Here is a 23350-nt window from a genome sequence, read left to right on the forward strand (position 1 = left end):
GAGTCGTGGCGCCCTCACAGCCGGCCGGGGGCAAGGGCAGAAGAGAAGAGCGCTAACTCTCAGACTACGCCATAGCCTTCCCCCTCCGCTAAGTGGGGTAGGAAGGAGGGCCAGGAAGGAAGGGAGGTTTGGGGATTATCCGACGTCCAGGGGCCACCCGTACCCGACACCCTAAGCGGCCGGGGCTCCCGCCCGACCAACCGGCTCCGAGCTTGGGGGTAACGCGTTCTCAGCCTAAGCGGGGAGGAGGGGAGCCGCGTTTTTCCGGGGCCACTGGGGCTCCGCAGTGTGGGGCTTGAGGCGGCAGGAAAGGTCCAGAGTGCCGGCCGCGCGGGCCCGGTTCTGCTGCCCGAAACTACCAATTTCCCAGGGCCAGGTGCGGGTTGGGCCGCGGGAGCGGGCAGGGAGAGAGGGTCAGGAAGGGAGGCGGCCACGCCCACCCCTGCACGTGCCGCGTGGCCCCGAGGCTGCGGTGGAGGATGCGCCGGCGGTGGACCCGAGGACCGTGTTCACCTGTGACCGGAGAAGACGGGGCCTCTCAGCAAGTTCTCGGAGACTCCCTAAAACCAAGACCCGAGGGTCACCCGGAGCTTGCGCCGCAAACCCGAGCAGGGAAGTGACTGGCGCAAGGAAACCCCAGGAGCTGAGCAGGAAACTGAGGAAACAAGATCCCGGTTCCCCGCTTAACTCATAAAGGCTTTTGCCTTATGCAAACTGGGGAGGAGGGGGCAGCTGCGGGAAGGTAGACTGGACCAAGTCCCTCCATTTATTTATCCCCATGTCTTCGCTGCCTCCCATCCCTCCTCAGGCCCGCTCTGATCCTTTAATTCCCGGGACTAGATCATGTTCGGGGTGAAATTTAATTTAACCGTCCCTCCCCGCGCCAGCCGGTCACAGGCACCTCTGCGCCCTCTGGCGGCCGCAGCTCTCTTACAGAAGGGCACGCACCCGTTCTGGCTTCTCGGTCGGACAGCCAAAATAAAGATGCTTCAAACATCCCGGCACGGCTCAACCACAGAGCAAAGGTCACCAAGGACAGAAAGCATAACAACGAATCCCTGGCGCTGCCTGCTCTAGGTGACAGTTGACTGGGTAGAAAAGCAGCCAGGCCTCCTGGATTCCATTTACTCCACACGGCCCTGCTCTGTTTTAACACTGAATGTGGTCTTTGAGCCTGCGCTGCCCAAGGTCTTTTTCTACACAGCGCCCCGTAGACCCTCTCAGCTGCTTCTTCCTAGTGTGACCTGCCTGGCTGCTCTTTAAATACCTGCCATGCAGTGGCTTTGAGAAATGGCTATGCAAACACTAGACTGCTCATGCAACCCCTGGAATCTAGTATTTGGCGGCTCAGTGACAGCAAAGGCAACAGGAATAGGTAACTGCTAGTCTCATATCCTTACGCAGGGACCTACAAACTTGGAATTGTCAAGTAGATTGTGTGTGTGTGTGTGTGTGTGTGTGTGTATATATATGGGGGGGAGGGTGCTGTTGGTTTGGTTTGTCTAGTCTATCACACACTTTTTTCTTTTTTTTTTTACTTTGGTCTTCACTGCAAAGCACCTCTTGTAAACATCCCTCCTTTATTTCCAGGTCAGGCCTAGGTTACCCCAAATAAGTAATTCCTTCCAAAAACAGCAGTACAGTGCTCTTGGTTGTATCCCAGGAGCACCAAAGCATCTGATTACAGAGGCTGTGCTCATCCCTATCAAGTGCTACGTAAGGCAGGGAGGGCCTCAACATTCACTCTCAGTAGCTAACGTTCCAGAATTTGCACCCCAGATAATTTACAACATCAGAAGTAAAGATACAAATAAAGATTTGTAGGCAGTGCCAGTCCCTTCAGGACTCTTCCACTGCTCTCACCCAATCAAAGAATTTTCTATACTATCTCCTACTCCAGCCACTTCTTTTCTGCTGACCCTGAGGCAGTCAAGTGGTAGAAGTTAGCAGAGCAGTTCTATTACTTTCTGGAAGTTTTTGCTGAGATGCAGTTTAGGGTGAACATTGCTCTCTACCCTTGTGTAAAATGGGAAGGTTAGTGCGGATGATCTGTGAGTGACCTGAATAAACAGGTTGTGTGCAAGAGCTAAGTTCATAGTTTCATATGTTAAGAGACTTGCAGCTCACTAGTGTTTCTCCCAGTCATACCTCATCTTTTATCTCTACAGTATTTTTTAATGCTGATTCTTACATTTGAATGTAGTGTCTCCATCCTCCTGGAATCAGTTATAAGGCTTCATTAAGGTCTAAATAGTCTTTTTGTTTTTAGAAATGCTCATATAGTTATCTGACACCCTGCTGTCCTCTTTTCTAGATTGTCCTGGCCAAAGAGAATGGATATTCAGTATCAGGAAGGTACTTTCTTTCCAAGTCACCATTTTCCAGTGCCCAGCTTTGTCCTCTTGCCCCTACCTCCCACCCATCCCAAGCCACATGGTGAAAACACATATTGGATCAGGCTTTGCCATACACTCTGTGCTGCTCACAGTGGTCCAGCAATGCCCTATTCTCAGTAACGTTAGGTAGATCTCAGACATCCTCACTAAATGTTCCCAATGTTCTGCCCCTGCTAAGTAACTAACAGCAGTGAAAAGCGGGATGGGGGAAGAAATGAATGAAGCATAATGTTAGTTTTAGGGCTGATCAGTGGCAAAGTTTGGGGGATGCCATGTACTACTCCTGGTGATAATGCTTTTTCCTGCAGCACTTGGCACTAATATTATGAGATTATTGCTACAAAATGGTCAATGAAGCCTCGGTCTTTAGGACTATAATTCCAAGTTCCAAAGAAGAGCAAACTCATGAGAATTTCCTAAAGCCCATACCTAGAGCCTGTGCCCAGGGAGAAGAGGTGCTGCACTCAAATATTCCAGGATATTTATTTATACTCTCCATGAACTAGCACCCACTTTTAGCAGCTCACATCAGGAAACAGCCAACTCCATAAACCTAGACTCAAATGACATTAATAAAAGTCATCCCATTGGTTATAAGCTCTCTAGTCACTAGAAAAATAAATAAGCATCAACCAACCAAGAGGTGTCAGAATGAGAAAAACCACTGATTTAAGACAACTCAGGTTGCAGGAAAGAACATTTTTTAAATCAATATGCAATTTTATCTTCAATAGTACAGAAAAACGGGGAGAATTATAGCTCTTACCTGGATTTGCAGTCCATTTAAAGTAGAGTACCTGAGAGATGCTGGGGGAATCATTAAAGATAAATAACCAATCTAACAAGTCCCTGTCATGAGACCAAAGTGACCCTTGACTACTCCACTAGTAAGGTAGTTCTTAGCCAAGAGTACTAACCTCCAACTGGAGTGCTAGTTGACCCACAGAAATCACTGAAAGATCTAAATGTGATAGTTACCCTCCTAATGGACTGATACCTTACAGTTTCCTATCCTATAGGGATCACTTAAAATTTTTGTTTGGATGTTTCTATTAGATCTTCCCTCCTTTTTTACAGGAAGTATGATGACATCAATTCTCCACCTGTGCTCCTGAGAGAGCTGCCCCTGATTACTGAGTGTAAAGATGAGGAATGAGAGTCTCTTACAAATTCATGTACGTAGGGCCGAAAGGAATATCCTTTTGTAGCTTTTTAAAAAGTAGCACAAAATGAAATGTCCAATGACCTTTGTTACTCTGACAAGAGATAATGACATTGGTCAGTGGGGTACAGAGAGTGAAAGGAAGTGAAGCTGCCCTACTCTGTTGTGTTCATCCCTAGCAGTAAAGTCAGAGCACAGTCCCACTGCCAGTGCGACCACACTCTGCTACAAAAAGCTCCACTAGTACGCCAAGAGGCCAGGAATTACTTTAATGATTTTTTAAAAAAAAGTTTAAATGGCAGCACAACCATAAAGTTGGTACATCACAGAAACAAAGGTCTTTGCAGGCAACACTGATTGGGAATAGCAAAACACTTGATTGGTGAAAAAAATGAAACTCTAAATTATATACAATAGTAGCTAAGGGTAATATTGAAAAACAGTCTTATTTACTGTGACTCAAGATTTAACTTGCCATTATCTATTGCTTATTTATTCAAGGTTGTAAATAATACTTATATAGAGACATAGAGATGTGTAAAAATGAAACATCGTGAAAAAAATACAATTTTTCAATTTCATATGAAACTCAAAGTATAAGTTTTGTCCAATATGGAATGTACCTACACTTGTTTACATCAGGGCTCTAAAATCCATTTAAAAATTGATTTTTGTTTTTAAAAAAGAAACAACTGACCCACCATGCAAGTCCGCTGTATAGCTTGCTGGCTCAAAATGAGCATTTTCAGGTGAGGTCTGTTTTTTCTGCCCAAAGTCTACTATGATTTCTTAGTTGTACTGGCCCGATCGTGGAAAGAGTTTCCATGAAGTCTGATGGCAGCATCCGGATGAGGGACAGTCTGGGTAACAGGATGTGAGTAGAGAAGAGAGAGGTAAGAGCCCAAATCCTTATGAAGGATGACATTCAGTTGTTAAATTTTAAGGGGTAGCCAATGGCTTTTTCCAGGCACTCAACTAAAGAGCCAGCGGAAAGAAAATCCCTCTCTACTTCTACAAATTTGATATAGATGGATTTGGGGGAAACTCCAGGATCCACAATACAGTTCTGAGACAAGAACCCATTAATACCGACCCAATCTTTGCTGAAGGTTTTGGTATTTGCTTGGAAATGTAAAAATAAGCATTGCTGCAGAGTCCTGACCTCAGCGATCCCGAGGTAGCAATAGATAATTCGGGTAGGTTCTATTTCCACCTGTAGTGAGGCTTGTGCTGAAAGGGTTTCCAAGTCAACCCGGCCCTCCTTTCCTGGGTCCACGGAATGTCGCTCCACATGGGGCGAGGGGGGCCTCTCAATACACTCTTCGTAGCCAATGGCATAAAGGCCTGGGCTTTTGGGAATGCCTCCCGGCAATAAATACTGAACAACGTTCCCACCGGTTGGTTTGGAGTGGGCAATGGGTATCCAGTCAACTTCCATGTGCAGCTCCAGGCACCGCGCTTCACTAATAGTGATCTCCAAAAACTTGTAGTAAACGTTTTTCCAGTTCATTTTCTGCACTCGGGTCATGATGATCCGTCCCTCAGGCTTCTCAGAATTGAAGTACTCCCGGAGTCGCTTGCCAAGGGGCACCTGGGAGCTGATCTCAGCATAATGGTAACGGATATCCTCTTTCCAACGGGTGTTATAACCAATTCCAAAAATGGCCAGTTTATTAGAGAGATGAAGCCTTGAAAAGTCTGTCCAGCTCTGAAACAGTTCCCATTTCAACTGTACTGATTCCAAAATCTGTATGATATTCTGCATGATGTCTCTTTTCCTGGAAAGAGAAATGAAAGTCAGATTCTTCAGGTGTCTAGATGAGCACTGTCCAGTAGAAGTTTCTGCAATGGTGGAAATGTCCTGTGTCTGTGCTGTCCAATATGTTAGCCATTGCACTTAAGATGTGGCTAGTGTGAGTGAGGTATTAAGTTTTTAATTAATTTTAAATTACATTTAAATAGCCATAGGTGACTAGTGGCTACCATATTGGACTGCGCAAGTCTAGATAATCATAGTATTAAAATCTGAGACATGCTCACCCTTAGGAAGTTCCTAGGAACTAGTGAAAAACTGCTTTCCATTACTTCTGAAGTCTGGCTGTATTCCACTTAGTAACTATTGATACATAAGACCCTAGGATTTCAGAAACCAAGGATCATGTACTTTTTAAAGTGGCTAGTATAGTGCATATGATGACCTTCAGACCTAACTACCAAAAGCAGGTGAAGGATGCTGTATTCAGAAAAGTAACCAGTAGGTATCACTTAAAAGAATGAACACATTAATTTCTAACTTGGAAATTCTGAAAGTTCAATAAGTTTGGCCCATACATGCTGGCCATAGGAAAATATACAACTGATTATGACTATTGATCTGATACAAAAACATGAAAAAAGGACATTTTCTTCTATTTGTCTGAAATACATTACTATTCTCAAATTTAAAAGAACTGTCAGTTTAGCACAGAATTAAGATCTGAGAATTCAGATGAAAAAGTTCCATTAGTAAGCTTCAGTTTTAAGAGAAAAAAAATTCCAGATAATGAATTGAGATTTTTCTAAAATATATTTTATAAAGGGAAGCAAAAGTATAGAAATTATTTCAATTTTGATTTGGACAGTTAACAGAAGAAGACAAAGTACAGGGAAATTCTTGTTTCACGTGCTGCTTAATTCATGTAATTCCAACGGATACTTCATGATGATTTGTACATTTATATGAGGATATTTCTCAGGTAGGGTACATCTTTGATGTTGGAAGACTGAGGTTTGTTAAGTATCAACTTAGCAACAAACAATTACACTCGACATCAATCACAGGTTTAAGCTACAAAAATACTCAACTACCACACTCACATACAATCAAACACAGGCAAGAAAAGAGGGTGTAATGGTGGTTTGCTAACAGCTTCTTGGAAGGCGACAGATCCTGGAAACTTTATTCTTAAATGCTCATACCTTCTGGAAGAGCTTTTGGAACAAACTGGGGAACCTTCCACATAGTCATTCTCTCTTACTTTCCTTGATTTTCTTTTCAAGATGGCAAAGAGCTAATGTTTTGTTATCAGTTGCTTCTTGAACCAAAGACTGCCCTGGACTTATCCTCCACACTTTAGTTTGTCTTGAAAGCTACTCAGGTATCTAAGTGGCCATCAGGATGAAATCACTGCATTTCTGGAGATTGCTTCTCTTCTCAGAGTACACAAAGGCACTCGATCACTTTTCTAATATTTAGATTGTGGTGCTTGTGAGGCTAAGACATAGGACCATGTTTCTGCATGGGTCAATGCTTTAAAGAAAAATTATCTTTCATAGCTACCATTCTTCCTGTCCTCTTTTAAAATATTTCACTGATCTCAAGGAGGACTCGGCTAAGGAGGTGGGATGGAGAGCAGAGCTTTTTGTCTGTTTTGCTCACTGCTGTACTCCTATGCCTGACATACAGTAGGTGTTTGATAAGTAAGTGGTGACTCTTCTTCGTGGGTGAAGGATGGTGTATCTGACTACAGGCTATATCAGCTAGTTCAGGCTAATCCCACCTAAACCCAGAGTGAAAAGATCCCGTGCCCAAATGAAGTTATTTTATTCAGCACTGTCATAGCCCTAAATCATCAATAAGGAACAGTTCTGAGGAAACTGTTGCATTGGGAAATGAATTGCGTCTTAGAACCCTCTCACCCTGTGAGCTGAAACCTGGAGTAGAGGCAGCCACACAGGACATTTCTGCAGAGCCTGTCAGTTTCCTGCCCCACTGATCTGATCTCGGCCTGAAGCTCCCTGGGCTCAAGCCTCAGATGAGCTATTCACAGCTATGGAGCACAATGAGAACTACATCCAGTTATTGAAACAGTTCCTGAGAACTGTCTGTTGTATTTCTGAAGTTCCAACCGTGGGAAAAGTTCAGGAGGTCTGAGACTGGTGACACCAATTCTGTGAAGCTTGAGTTCATCCCTAGTTACGTCAATTGGGCCTCCCCTGTAGTTCCTAAGCACTTGCTTTTTGAGTCCCAAAATGGAATATTATAAGGAGTTTAAGTGTCCCTCTGGCCCTCCTATCACTTCACTTAACCCCAGACAAACTCTGGGCCCTGTGACTTATCTCTGTATCATATTTAAACATCCAAATACCACATGCACACACAGGAAAATACCATAAACACGCTTATTTTCATATATTTATTTCTTCTTGTTGTATACAACATTCTCAACATTTTGGATTAACCACTGGAAAACTTAGGCTAAAAAGATGAGGAAGAACAACTAGACATGCTCTCTCAGTGGCATGGCTGTAACTCTCACAGCATGCTTCATTACAGCAAGACTTTTGTCATTAAACTTAGGTAAATACACTTTGTAGAAAGGTGGAACATCTACTTACTGTGCTTCTTCAGAAGACTCTTGTTTTATTTTTAATGTTCTCTTTGTGACAGGTATTTCATCTGAAAAACAGAGGTTTTGAAAAAAGTTATATTTTCCTAAGTGGTGGCATACATTTATGTAGCTGAGCAGCTATATGTCTACTGTTTGTTCCATGCTTTCCAATGCGAGAACTTAATTCTAGTGTCAAACACTGTCCAATGCCAGATTTATAAATATAACTCTTACATAATGAGATGCATACATTTATATGCAAGATCAGAAACCAGCTCTACAAGTATAAAATTCTTCAAGGTCACCCGTGGATTTCTAGCTAGGAGCTTAAAGCTTAATTTCATGGCAAACATGATTTTTAAAGGAACGAGAATGAAAATAATTCTGTTCTATTTAGACTTTCTATGTAGGTTTTAGAGAGCAATTATTCCCCTAATATCAGGATCAATATATACTATGCATGTCATTTTTTTCCCCAAAGGTTTAGGTGACTTAACTCTCTCCAGCAAAACCAGAGTTAGAGGATGCCAAAGTAATTTAGATCTTAGTACCGTTTTGAAATTAAGAGGTAGTGATCACTTAGCATCTGCCCTTCTTATTCTTCTAGTCATCAATTCTCTCTCTTACATTGTGTTAGTCTTACAGTTTTATAACCTCTTCGCTCCCTCTCTCTTCTGATATTTGAGAGATTCCTTTAGATACAGCATTCACAAGAAATATTAACATTTAATCCTTTTTCTTTCGAATTAGGCATTTCTCTGTCATCAGGAGTTCTGTAACATAGTGCCCATTGGCTTTTGTCTTAAGCTAGGGAGGCACATTTACAGTACCAACGCTACTTATCCTTCCTTGGGGGCTACCTGAGTTTCACTGGAGAGCGAGAACATTTACTTACAAGTAAGCACTCATTACACAACTTGCTAGGAATGTACAAAGGTTGCAGCAGAAACTTGATTAGTAATTGCAAATTATGAAAACTAAAATTGGAGCATTTACGGAAAAGAAAAAAGAAAAACAACTACATACACCCTCTTAATTAGTCCACACAAGTTTAGATTTGATGGCCAGGAGTTTTGTTTTCCATTTTTAATGGGAAGACTGGGAATAAATCATTCCAGCTACTGTTGGGATGGGATCCTTTACAGAGTTTGAAGGAGTATGATCCCTGATAATGTTCAAATATCAGCTCCTTTCAAACCAAGGCTTCCCTTCATTGATTGTTCAGACTGAAGCCTGGAAAGGGACCTTTTGCAAATCACAGTCAGGAAAAATAAAAGTATTGGGGATAAAGGAAGGAAAAGACAGTTATATCTATACCAGTCGAGCCAAGAGTCAACACTCTTAGCAGTCATCTTAGAACTAAGAGGTGCAGGATATTTTTAATTGCGTAGCCTGTCACTGAGCTTCCTTGTGCAGCTCAGAATTAGGAATTCTTCTGTCTTTAGGAATTTTGTGGAACCCAAGTCACTAAACTCTAGGCTGGTAGTTTAAGGATGCCCAAATTGCCCCAAATAGACTGGCTATATGCGTTGTGCTGTCAGTGGGAATGGTATAAGAAGATATTACAGATATGAAGTACCTGTGCACATATAAAGATATGCATATGCACGTGCACGCGCATGCGCGTGCACACACACAGAAGTAACATAGATACTGGCTCTCTTACCCAATTCCTGATCTGTTGGATAGCCGTGGAGATCCTGACTGTGGTTTCCCCAGTCCTCCTGTGAATACTCCTCCATAGTGCTGCCATCTGACTCCAGCTCCTGGTACAAGCCACTACTGTTAATAAGTACAGGCTGGCAGGGCTGAGCATCCCATCCTCCCTGACCAAACACCTGTTCCAACTGTTCAAATGTGTAACTGCTCTTTCTTTTCCCAACACCATGTTCTTTCACCCGACTGTAACACCTGCGAAGGGTCTAAGACACAAAGTCTTTTGTTATTCCTTTAAAGCTGTACTTCCTCTTCCAGGTACGGACCACAGATATTAATTACTATTAGACAGACACAGACAGACAAACACAGACACATTGTTACAGGAATGCTAGATTTTAAATTCATGATTATATTAGAAAAAAATACTAATTTAGCATTTACTCAAACATGTTATAATTCAAACAATTACTTTGCAATTAATTATCCATTAAACAACAAGAAACATTACAACATTATTGCATGTGTCCCATACACGTATTTGTACACCCCCACCCCCATTTTAAAAGAGTAAGAAAAAAAAAAAAGGAAAACAAGAAATACCAGCCAGCCAATAGGATGCACACCTGCCACAGAAAAGAAAGAGCTGCTATTTGTGCCCAGAATTTGGAAAAAGTGAGGGGAGGGAGGACAGAAAGAAGAATTTCCCAAAGCAAAGAATATAACCTTCCTTACCCTTGATAAGAAGGAACACAGGGTAAAAACAATTGCCTAAACAAATCAGCTGGTAAAACTTGTTACTTACATAGTCCATAATCTTTACTAACTCACTCTGTCTTTGGGGAAGTTGCTAAAATTTAAAAGAGATCAAATCAATAATGCTACAGATTCCCAGTCTCAGACATCAATCATCAAGAAATACACTGATACCTACATCTAAAAATTAGCCAGTGATAACACTAGTCTATTCTACCAACTCAAACCGCCAGCCAAACACACCAACAAACGAAGCCCATGATTTCCTTTTGCGGGGGAAGTGAGGTGGAAGGGTGTTATTTCACTTCTTTTTTGTGGCACACAGCAAATATCATTATGCAAATCCGCAGATGAAACCTGGATAGTTTTATTATCTTGCACAACGCTTCAACTTGCTTCGTGGTCTTCTAACGCATATTTCTGAGGATTTCCTTCGTTTCATGGTACATCTTATGCTATCTTACACGACATTTCAAAAGATAAATCAAGGACTTAGTCCCAGTCCTTGTGCCTTAGTTCCAAATTTAGTTTAGTTACATTCGTCCTCTGTCCCATCGCTGTCTCCTTTTGTTCCTTCTACTCTCCTCTCCACTCTACTAGGTTTTACTCTGAGGATTTTTGTGACAGACAAGACCCTTTTTCTCTGGTGGCTCCAAATACTTTCTAACTCAGCTGTGACAAACAAGTTCACCTCAGGCTTACTTTACACACATGAGCCGGACCATAAACTTCTCCTGAATGTGAGATGACTCTCCATAAGCCAATACGTCCTCTATTCTCGCCAAACAAAAACAACTCTGAATAATCTGTATCGGGCCTCCTCGGAAGTTCAGTACCTTTAAATCGCAGTTGATAAGCTACAGGAAGACACTCTGTCAAATACTTTGCAGATCTGTCCCTCGAGGCCAGAAATCCAGACGGGCAAAAGGAATAATAAACCTAAGACACGGATGATGATCTCCCTCTGACAAAAGCAGAGGAGTGACTAGAGTCACCCCGTCCTAAAACCAGCCAGCCTATCCCCTGCCTCATTCTCCCTTTCTGGAGATTTCTTCTGGTGCCTCAAATGATGCCTTAAAGAAGTTAGGTTTCTGCCACACTTTAATTAGTGTTCCTCCTCTCTCTTTGTAAAGGAGAGTCACAAGTACGTAACACACAACTTTCTGGAACAAATCAGAAATGAACCTGGGAAACGTGTGATGAGCAACCCTTCCAATGGAAGGAGACAAATGCCTGCAGCAGATCTCATCTGACTTCCTACACACTCCCCTTCCCGGTGCCCTCTGCCCTCCCCCCAGGGACTGGAATTTGAATTGCAAACATCTCCTATTTATTTTTATCTCACAATGTCTACTTTCTGCCCTCCAAGAACACCCCAGCCACTCTTCTCAGCTCCTGCAAGGACCGTAAATGGAGAGTCCCAGCCATGTCCCTGTCACCCTTCCAAGGCCATAAATGGAGATGGAAACCATGCCACTGCTCACTACTTACTGGCCGCCTAGAGAAAGGCATTCAGCACACAAAAGAGCCCAGCTGGATCTGTCATGGAGGGTTATTTCAGAAGTCAGGGAATAAAACTAACATTCCTTTGAAGGAAGGGGCCACACTTAGGACGTGACCTAGGCGTAAGCAAAGCCACCAATCTTTGACACTATATATGGTGGGAAACCACAGAAAAGATTTACTTTCTCTGAAACCACCGAATCGAGCTTAAAATTTCACTTGGCTTGTGTAATTATGAATAAGGAAACTAGAAATATCTAAGCATTCTAGATATGGAAGAATAGTCAGATGATATATTTTATATTTCATCAAAAAAGCCTAACAGATCTTGCCCCCTCTTACTTTGTAGTGTACTTTTGAAATACACTTTAATAGTGCAATATGCTGATATGTAAAATATCTATTAGGGGTCTGAATGCAAAATGTTTGGTAACTCCTAAATCCATATGATAGGCATCTGATGTGTTGAAAGATTTCCAAATTGACTTTAACTCTCTCAAGACGTAAATATGCAAAAGACGTATCTTCTGGATTCAGTAAAGACCACAGATCCAAGGAGAGGCTGTTTAAATAGCACATATCAACTAAGAAAAAAAAGCAGGAACTTAAACATCAGCTTGACTGCTACTATAAGAAACACTGGTATTTAGATAAACGAGAGGGACTTTGGAAATGGATAAAAAGGACATATGGAGACCTTCCAATCCTTATCATCCATAATAAATCAGAAAAGGTTACACTTTCCACACTCTACATGATTAACCAAAGCATATAACTAAGTGATTGTGTGTCTCTGTCAACAGTCCTAAATAAACCAACTTAACACCTACTGTAAATCTTAGATTAAGATAATGCTCTGGAATCTAGGAAAAACGGAGTCTTGCCTCCCATTTTGGACAGCTGTACCAAACCCAACAAGAACCTCAATTCAGCTTCCTTGGAGAACCATTTCCTGTTCAACACAAAAACCTTGTTTCTCTTCCTTCTTCCTTTACCTCACTCATCTTAGAAATTTATAGTCACTTAGCTCTAGCATTTTTTTAAAAATTAAGATCTCAGAAGGGAAAGAATTTGCTTGAAATTAGTAAAGACTATTCTAGTCACAGTGAAGAAGAACACTTTCCTTATTGTTAGGAATGTCCATGGTAAATCAGTGTTACTGTCTCCTCCCTGGGACAAGAGCTATGAGATAATACTATATCCTGAGTGAAGTTATAAGGATAGAGGGCAGGAGAAGTCAAAAAAATCTGAACAGAAGAACTAAAGTATAGGAAACAACCTGACCACGTGGTCAGATCAGAGAAGTCCAAAGGTATTTGATGTAGAAGAAATGCCAAGTGAATGCTTGGTAAATCCACCGTGCCAAGTGTTCAATGACTAGGAAAGGAAAAGTACCACAGGAAAGATGTGAAGGACGTCCCATTACCAAAGCAGGGAGAAAAATCAGATGGCTGACAACTGACGATTTATAGACAGAGGGAAAGTTTTGCCAAAGTTTAAGATTACAGTGAAAGAAAATGAGAGAATAAAGATGACATTCATTGTGGATGAACGTAAGGGGAGTCTGGAGGTAGGGGATGGGGCAGGGAAACAAAGGCAGGAGTTTTAGATTGGCAGGATTGGGGGTTTAACGGCAGCAATGCAGAGAAAGACCCAGGGTTACAGTACACGTAACATTAAATACAGTGCACAATGCAACTATCTTGCCAAAGTAAGTAAATCCAGTATTGGGTTGTATAAGCAGAGGAATCACATGTAAGCTATGAAGGTGGCTCTTCCTCTCTATTCAGCACCGGTGAGGCCACAGCTGGAGCACAGCATTCAGTTCTGGGCATCGAACCAGCTACAAGAGAGGGAAATTGTAGAGTTCAGAAAAGGGCAAATAAAATAATGAAAGGCTTGGAAAATAAGATCTTTAAGTAGGGCCAGTGGTTTCATCAAAGCCCTTCCTGATATTATATAAGCTACTTTGGGGATACAAATAAGGTTTCTTTTGTTTCAGTGTCCTCCAATCCCTCCTTTGACTTTCAAGAAGTGGGGAGAATAGAATTCCTCCCTGGTATGGCAAAGTAGGAAGCAAGCTAAATAAATCATATGAGCACATGCCAACCAATTCTGCTACTGGCTCAATCATTTTCTCAAAATGTGCCCCATTTCATACAATCATAAAATCATCACCATGACAAAACCACTGTTCTAACAGAACTGTCTGTGGATGGAACAGGATATATAACAGGGAGGAACAGAAATAAGGCATAACTGCCATATAAACGTGTTGTTTAGAAAACACCGGCATGATCAGTCTAAGATGTCAGATGAAAACAGTCATACTGCAGGGAGGACAGCTTAGTTATAACAGCAGGAAACAGTGTTATAAGAAAAAACAAGCAGTGAAACAGATTTTCAAATGTAGTTGTCAAACTGGCCATACGAGAAATGACTTACATATTATAGTTTATCTTAACCCTCTGCCAACTAAGTATGATTAAATTTAAAATTCTTTAACCCACATGATTAAATAAAGAATATACTTATTTGCAAACAAAATCTTAAAAATCACATACTATATTCCACAAGAGATAGGGGAAATTACACTGGGAGCAAATCTCCAGTGACTGTTTCTAAGTGTTAAGAACAGTACCTCAGCCTAAGCAGATGTGTACTGCAAAGCAAAAGAAGCCTTTGTGAAATAGATCTATCCTCTTCCTTTAAACTAAAGCTACTGCTTTACTGTGTTGCAATTAGTTGCTCTTAGTTAACTGAGGCAACAGAACAATACTGAGTTTATTTCAATATCTCTAAGAAAGACTCAAGATTTCTTAAGTTTTATTTTCTGTGAGCACAAATGCAGGGGGAAAAAAAACCCTGAAATGGCAGACAACTGTAAAAACATTTCTGCACAGTAAGAGGGATATTAAGGACATAGTATAAATTGCTATATATATTTTTGACACAGAGCTGTAACTAATGATGAGGAAGTCACTTAAGGTAAAATCCATCTGGGGCCAGTAGCAGCTTTACTACCTGCTTTACTAGGTTTTCTGTACATTAAAATTTGGCAAACTGACTTGCCAATCACCTAATCCTTTAAAACCAACCAACCAAAAACCCCAAGAGGAAAACCAAAACCAAAAACACAGCACTTGTTTCACACTCCCCGGTTCTTAGTGCTACAGAAGTTTTGGCAAGTGACAAACCTTTTTATTCTTAAGATTTCCTTTTCCTTTTCCACTCCAGAGCAGAGGTTCTTAACTTTTTTGAGTCCTGGATTCCCTCCCCAGAAGAACACACATACAAAACTGTTCCACACAATGTCATGGGGAACATGGACTCTCTGAAGAGCTCATACAAGAACCTTCGGTTAAGAAACTCAGCTCTACGCCATGTGGTTGTTTCTTCCGTAAAAAAATATAATAGGTATTAGTCAGAAACCCTAAAATGAGGTAGACTTAGTGTGTGTCATAGGTTTTACAAGAGAGTCTGGAGACTGGGGCCAGTTCAAGAATAACTTCTCCAGTTTCCTCAGTATCCTGCTCATTTAGATAAAGCAGCATTAATATTTCCTTTAAGAGGTAAATTAGCAAAATTGCCATTTCTTGAAAGAAACAATTTCTATCAGTAAAAGCATACAAGGATATCAACTTACTCTTCACAAAAATATAGCGCTTTTTTTCTACCTGCTGGGGAAGAAATGTTTTTTCTGAAGTGGCAATTAAACAATAATAAATGATTCATAACATGTTGATCATCTGTTCCAGTTGTAGCACATAGTACTTGATCATTCACTATCTGATTAACTTATCAATAGAGATGCTAGATAAATTACCTAAGGTAACAACTTAGGGAAATGCACACACCTAGAAACAAGTATAGGAAAGTAAGTCTTGACTACCTTCCTTAGTGGATAATGGCTAAGCCTTAACATTTCCCCATTTTAACACTGCCTGAAGACTAAAGGGACTCAAAGGAATAGGCAATGTCTACACTAATTCAATCCTTAACTCAATGGGATCAAAATCTGATCCATTATTCCACTGAAACTGTCATGGTCAGCAATGCCTTCTTAATTACTAAGAACAACGGTCCTCAAACTTTGTCCTTAACTCATCTGACTTTCCTGCAGCACTTAATACTATTAATTACCTATCTGTGTCACCATCCTTGCCAAGTGCCTCTTTTCTAAAACTTTCTGTAATACACTGATTGACAGAGAGCGGGTGGAGCTGCCCAACGCTCTGATAGCAAACCAGGTTCCAACCTCCAAAACATTAGAGAAGTTTTGAATGGAAAAGAACTTTAGAGATCATCTAGGTCTAATTAACAAATGCGGAGTGGAGGCCCCAAGACAAGTGAGTATTCCTTCAAAAGGGATTTGCATAGAAAAATTACCAAATGCCACTCACAAAATGTTACTGTATCCTAAGAAAGCTATTCCACTAGATTGTAAATTCCATGAGGTAGCGGTTATGTCTACCTAGTTCGCTGTTTCCCGGAGCCCAGAATAGTGCCTATCACATAAGGATTGTTCAATATATATTTATTAAATGAATTGAGGTAATTTTAAAGTAGTAAATCACTACCAAGAAGATCAAACATTTCTTAGCAAAGAAAATCAGGAAACTCATTGGTTAACCACAACGATGGATTATATTTATAAAAATCAATAAATCCAAGGTAGGCAGGACTCCTAAAACCTTTTGAAAAAAGTAGGAGCCCTAAAGGGTATAAAACAGTTACAGTTATAATTAGCAAAGCAAATTAATTTCTTTGTAACAAAGGAGGACTAACAACAGAGGGCAAGGCTATTTTTAAATATCTACCATGTTACACTTTCTTTGGGGGGGCGGGCGGGATTACCTGCCAAATGGAGCTCTGTAACCCTGTCCAAATTTTATTATTTCTTATGCCTTACAAATTAAATAAAATATTCAAGAATATAATATTCTTTGACAGTAGTTCTGTCAAAGACAGAAAAGGAAAAAGGATTCAATTGCTTCCTGGATTTTAACAGGGTCAAACAGAAGAATGACCACCAGAAACCAAGAGCTCCTGCCTCTCTGGAGCCTTAGTCTTTGTGGGGAACTGTCCAGGATTGAATTCTATCAGTTGCGTTTCATCCCGAATCCGCCTATCAACGACTCACTTTTGTGTCTATAACTGGTCAGTATGTCTTCATGAGGAAGAAATACTTGCATAGAACAAATCATTCAGGAAGTTTTGTTCTCATTGAGTATCAACTCCTAAGCTTTCTAGCTTCCTCCATGCTAGGAGCTGAGGGTCGTAATCCATTCAGATTATGAAGAAAAAAGCCCTCAAGGAGGACAATACTAATTGTCAGAACCAAATACCTTTCGTTGCTCAAGGAACTATACTCATATGGCCATAGAGCTTTTAACTCTACTCTGTATGTAAATCATACAGATACTCATACAAAATCTCATATTGGCAGCAATACTAGATAATCTATACCTAGTATGTATGGTCATGTTTAAGGGCTTCGTTGGGATACAAGAACCCTTCTAGACATCTTCAAGGGCTTCTCCATTTAGAACAAGACAGGTAAAAATATTACGGTTTACTGAACTACTTAACTATTTCAGACAAAAGCAGCAGGTAGTTAGTCATCAAACATAGTCAGATAACACTATGTATCTAGAACTTCCCACCTAAAAGGGAAAAGAAATCAGTTGTTTGGTAAAGCACTGACTTGAATTAGAGGTTATTTTCATCTGACCTCCTATATTACCTCTGACGTTGCTACATTAGCATCTCTGTTGAATCTTTTCTCAGTACTTCCCATCCCACGGCACCACCTAGAAGTAGTATTTGGATGATATTAAAATGGTAACTTTTATTAGTATGTGAGAACTAGAAAACACACTCAAGAGAATTACCTAAAATATATCTAGGATAGCAGTGACAGCCATTCATCTTTAAAGTCCTGCCATACAAACGCCGTGCATCACGCAATGACTGTTCTGTAATCAGCCGTGTCTAAAGGTTAGGCATTACACGTGCACACATACACACACATTCCAAAAATCCTCACGGACCTTTATCATTACAATATTGTATGGCTTCCCAAACACAAAGGTACTTTCTTATACTCATAAGACCAATGTTTATGCAGAGCAGGCTCACCCCTGAAACAGGTCACTTGATTCCTTTCGTATGGTGACCATGTGATTCTCTGTTTTGTAATTATTTTGTTACTAAAAACTACCATCTATGATGCAAAGATAACTTACAATACAGAATTTTTCCCATTAGTAAGTTTTATGTATTTGGTTGTAAAAAAAAGTTAATTTGGACATCTAAGATAAAATCATCTAAAAAGTAAGGTTATTAGAAATCCTCCATCAAGATATCTGGGTACAAGCATTAAGTCAAGATTCAGTCGACTGTTAAAACCTGGTAAATATTAACTTACTTTAAAAGGGTTTAAAAAAAATTTTTTTTTCATTTACGTGGTATAAACTATAGGTCATAAATGCATGAAAAGAATACATCTTCACATCCTGACATATAAACTTTCTATGAAAAATCTGAAAATAAGCCTGTTTTAAGTTTAGGTGCCTGTCCTTGGGCAACCTGAACTTATTTAGGAAGTTGTCAGAAAGAAATTCAGGTAATCATAACACTTTTTATAGCTCATTTGGTAGCATTTTTATATTTTACTCTTACCTTTATGAGGACTGCTAAAAGCAATCACCATATGAAAAAATGTCTGTACCTTCTACAAAAATCAAAACATTTCCACAGGTGGCTCAATGTCCCATGCAATGAAAGTAAACCATAACTACCATTTTCTCAGTGCCTACCATGTGCTGAGATTTGGGGTAAGCAGTTTACACTTATTATTTCTAATTTTTACAATAAGGCTAAAAGAGAGGGTCCCAGGAAACAGACACTGAGGAGACCGTGCAGGAGGCTTAGAGCGGAGGGCTCTTCAGAACAGCACTTGTGAGCAAACGAGGAGCAGGATGGGGTAGAGAGACGAGTTGAAGTAACTCACGGTTGCAGCAGAGGCCTCGGTTAATCCTAAAGTGAAGTATGGAACCTGGATGACCCTTCAGAGTTGCCCTGGATTGAGGCAAGGAGGCTGTACCTTTGTATTTCAGCACTGACCAATCACTGGGTCCTGGATGCCACTGGAGAGGGAGCCTAACCTTGGGCAACGGGAAATTCCTGGGAGAAATCCAACCAGAAGCCATCACCAATCAGTGCTCCAGGCAGCTGGTGGAGATGCACCAGTGTCTCATTCCTGGAGGAGGGGTCCGGGCAGTATATTACATATCACAGAAGATATGTGATGCATCGCTATGTAAAAGAAAAGAGAACTAAGAGAAAGGTAAGAGCTTATCCAAGGTCACTATCACAGTGTCCTTAATGCAAATTCATCTTAGCTTTCAAAACTAGGACCTGGTATGCTTCTCTCCTGCAGACATTGAAAAGTACAGAAAGTCACTGTATTTACCTTTTTGCCATGGTTGCCGGGAAGTTCATAGCTCGTTTTACTATTTAGCTGAAGTAACCATATTTACCTGCTATACTCCCTGTACTCTGATTTCTCATTTTCTGATTCTGTTTTTAGCTTTCTTCATATGCATATTCCCTTCTTTGTATATCTATATTATACAAGACAGTGTCTCATCCTCATCATCTCTAAGAAGAGTATCCAAATCATTTACACATCAGGTGAACAATGGCAGGCATAAAATAATGGACACTCCGTGGCCTCCTTTGGTAAGCCACATCCTTACTCACTTTTACTGTCAAAAAGTAATTCTACTTTGTAAATGTTTCTCCTTCTATAATGTCAAACTTCCTTCCTTTAAGAGCAGTTGGTAGTCCAATAAATACCATCACGTACATAAAGGCTTGAATGCATGACTGAATGAGCCTTCTACAATAAAAGTCTTATGTTTCAACATTTGTTTTAAATTCTTCCTTGGGACTTCCAAATCAATGTTTCTCACTGTGTTTACAAACTTAGGACACCATGAATTATCTGCAAGAATTTTTTAAATCTGTGTTTTCATTTCTATGACAAGAAGCATGTATGAGCACAATGATGTCCATCTGGGTGTTGCTATGTGATTTTGGTATTTTTGGCATTTATGACTTTATGATTTCATTGTTGCCAAAATATTAGTTCAACTGTCAAATTTTAATAAAGGTGGGCTGATAATTCACAAGGTGACAGTATAATCAAGTGGTTAAGAGCATGGAGTCACACTCCTTAGTCTGGCTTCACCACCTGCTATCTTTGTGACATGAGACAAATTAATCTCTCTCTGCCTCAATTTCTCCATCTGTAAAGTGGAGCTAAAAACAGTACCTCCATCATAGATTTGTTGTGTTAAATGAAAAAATTCAAGCAGAGCATTTAAAACAGTGTTTGCTTAATAGCCTGTACTCAGTAAATGTTAACTATTTGTTATTATTACAAAAATGACAGTCCGACCATTTGGAGACCAAGGTGCCTTATGTAAAGGTCAGTTCAAGTAGAGAAAAAGTAGCAGCAAAGTTTTATCACTAAGCACATGGTAAGAATAACAAACTCAAAAGAACCTTACTGTAGCAGTCAGTATCAGAACCTTGTTTGGAAAAGCAAGTAAGTTTCAGCTGAACTACACCATCCAATATTAAAAGAATGCTCACTTGATTTTTCTGTTTTTTAGTTTTATTAGTACTTAAAAAATATTGTATAAAGTTGGTTTTGTTTAATAACATGTGAAATCTATAAGTAAAAGTTTAGATTTAGGTTTGTTACATGTTAAGTAACATTGTTATACAAACATGTTTTTGCCACACATTAGTCAAGTTTCATAAACACCTGGCTTTGTCATCACAGCTTCAACTTCATATTTATTCATTTATAGTTAAAAGCCAATCATTTAACCATTTTCAAAGGTTTATAGTCTTAGCAAGAATATGGTGACTAACACACTGATACATAAACAAGGGAGAAAAAAGGAATCCTAACTACCCATCCAGAGTGAGGATTTGGTCTCACTCACTGGGCAACCTGTTTGCAAGAAGCAGGTGGCAGGCATGAATCAAATAAGAAGTATGAATGACCTTTACATTTTCTTGGAGTTCAATAAAACAAAAAGCATGTAGACCTCTCATTTTTGGTGCATGGAAATTTTACTGGAATTAAAATCAGATTCACCGCTTCTTAAAAAATAACACTTCACAGATACGTAGTTATGCTACAGTGGAGAGGGTAAAATTCTTCCCTTGCTTTTTTCTCTTAATTTTGTAATGTGGTTTACGTAATTTATATTAAAAATATTTTATATTGTTCTAAAATTGGCACAACTCTAATTTCTCAAGTCCAACTATTAACCATGTTTGCTAGTTTGCACAAAAGAGAAGGAACGTTACCTATTTCTGCTGAAAACTGCACCTTCAGGACCAGCACAGACGTGCTTATTATCCAATGACTGCATGAATACCAACAATATGGCACTTTGTTGCTTGGAGGGGTAAAAGTGACAACTGAACGTATCACAATAAGAAGGTGTAATATGAAATCATGTAAATCATTCTGAATAAAGCCAAGGCAAATGAATTTCTATTTCTTATGCATAATGAAAGGTAGAGAGCTCAAACTTTCTAAGGTCAATGAGGCTGATATAAAGGAATATCATATTTGAGCGGTTTTCTAATTGTGTTGTTTTGAATTAGCATATTTAAAATATACTGTTTTCTACCAGAATATAAGCTCTTTGAAGACAGGTGGGGTTTTTTTTCAGTTTTATTCATTGAAGTATTCCCAGTACCTGGCACCCAGAAGTGGCTCAATAGATTTTCGCTAAATGAATGAATAAATGAAAACTCCTCAAGACTGTATGTGGCAGTTGAGAGGTCAAATATAAGGTCAAGGTACTTTTTGACCTATCACACTCTTCTTTCTAAATCATAAACCAGCTCTATCCATTTAGAGAAAAGTATTTGTAAATTTTAAATAATAATGATAAAAGCAGGTTTTGGTAGGTATGAACTTTATTCTGGTTTTATTAATATCAAGTACAAACATAATTGACTTTTTGGATAAATGAAGTAATCTGAAGGTAGATAGTAGAGAAACAACATTGTGAGTTTCAAAAATTCAGGCTATTACAACAAAGTCATCTTACACAGGCTGAGAAAATGCAACTAGAAAACATATCTAGGTAAATAACTTCCATTCTACTGTATCACTTTATACTGAATGAAGTATTATTTGGTAGCTCAAAAAATGTAATTTATGAATACAGCCAAGAACACATATATAAAAATAAGATGATGGCTGTTATTCCTAAGATGTCTGAGAATAAACACAGGTCTGTATTTTACTAAGAAATAACACCACATCCCACCCACTAAGTGACAAGGTAACACTCACTTGATTGGTGCCAAGAAAAAAAAGTATTTCCATTGGCTCTCAAGGACTCTCTCAACTACGAATAGGTAAGAATTATACAGATTTAAATACATGCCTTATTCCAATATGAAGACATTTTTCAATTATTCAGAACAATAGGGGGGAGACGCCACTTAGATTACAAACCCCAGATAATTTGTAACATATGCAGCACACGAGGTACAGAGTCATTAAGCATTCATTTTGAACACTGAAGGGAGTTTTTGCAATGGTAAACAGCAGGCAGAAGAACACATTGCATAATCCCCACAACAGAAATAAGATTAAAGACTACCTAATAATCAATGGGCAATCCTAACAACTGTCTAAAATCTAGAGCTTTTTATGGTACTGGTCTTTGTTTTTGAAACTCAAGAAGTTTTTTCTCCCATTTTTTTTTAACATTTTGTAAACATTACACAGATACAACCATCCAAAGGGTAGGGGACAGGGGACTGCTATTCCACCTCATCCTAGTGATATGAGCAGACTTCAGAGTGCCTGCATGACAATTAACATTTGAAATTTTAGATCTGAATCAAGAGAGTCTGTATATAGCCTGGATGTAACACAGACAGGACTGCCCTAAAACAGTGCTTTAGTTGGATCTCATTGGGTTCTAGAACCAACTCTAGGGAATTCCCTTGAGGTCCAGTGGTTAGGACTCTGCGCTTCCACTGCAGGGGGCACAGGTTTGATCCCTGGTCGGGGAACTAAGATCCCACGTGCCATGTGGCAAGGCTAAAAAAAAAAGAACCAATTCTTAAAACTTCGGCTATGAGGTACTGTGATGATCTCTGAGGACTACAACTAAGAATCCTCTGGGTGAGTTGGTAGAGAAGTACATAGTGAGTTGTATGCCAGGTTAAGATCTAATAAATCCGATAAATTAGAATTTTCAGATTCTCCGAAACAGCTCCACTAGTTTTGGTATATCTGAAATCTGTTCTCTTCTCTTCATTTTCACTGCCACTGCTTTATTTCACCTCCTGTCTAGCTCACTGCAAGGAGCCTCTAAATGGTCTCTGTGCTTCCAGTCTCACCCTTTCCAATTCATTTTCCGCCTTACAGCCAGTTCTGGAACCTAAGATGA

At 39.8% G+C, this 23350-nt stretch overlaps 1 protein-coding gene across 7 annotated transcripts in view; it reads right to left on the reverse strand.

Annotated features, from left to right (window-relative positions):
- Window positions 1–3790: 3790 nt before the first annotated feature.
- MSANTD2 (Myb/SANT DNA binding domain containing 2) overlaps window positions 3791–23350 on the reverse strand; it is a 28694-nt gene continuing 9134 nt past the window's right edge. The window contains exons 1-5 of one of the 7 annotated variants that reach the window (XM_030840084.3): window positions 17590–17766; window positions 13597–13686; window positions 9595–9694; window positions 7936–7996; window positions 3792–5336 (exon numbers count right to left, since the gene is read on the reverse strand). In XM_030840084.3, the coding sequence (XP_030695944.1) occupies window positions 4484–5336; window positions 7936–7996; window positions 9595–9670 (990 nt within the window). In that variant the 5' untranslated portion in view covers window positions 9671–9694; window positions 13597–13686; window positions 17590–17766 and the 3' untranslated portion in view covers window positions 3792–4483. Of the gene's footprint in view, window positions 5337–7935; window positions 7997–9594; window positions 9851–13550; window positions 13687–17589; window positions 17767–23350 lie in introns of those variants that run through there. The other 6 variants (XM_030840070.3, XM_030840060.3, XM_060304230.2 and 3 more) reach the window with 6 other exon arrangements.

This window comes from Globicephala melas, chromosome 8, assembly GCF_963455315.2.
Source record: "Globicephala melas chromosome 8, mGloMel1.2, whole genome shotgun sequence".
NCBI lineage: Eukaryota > Metazoa > Chordata > Mammalia > Artiodactyla > Delphinidae > Globicephala > Globicephala melas.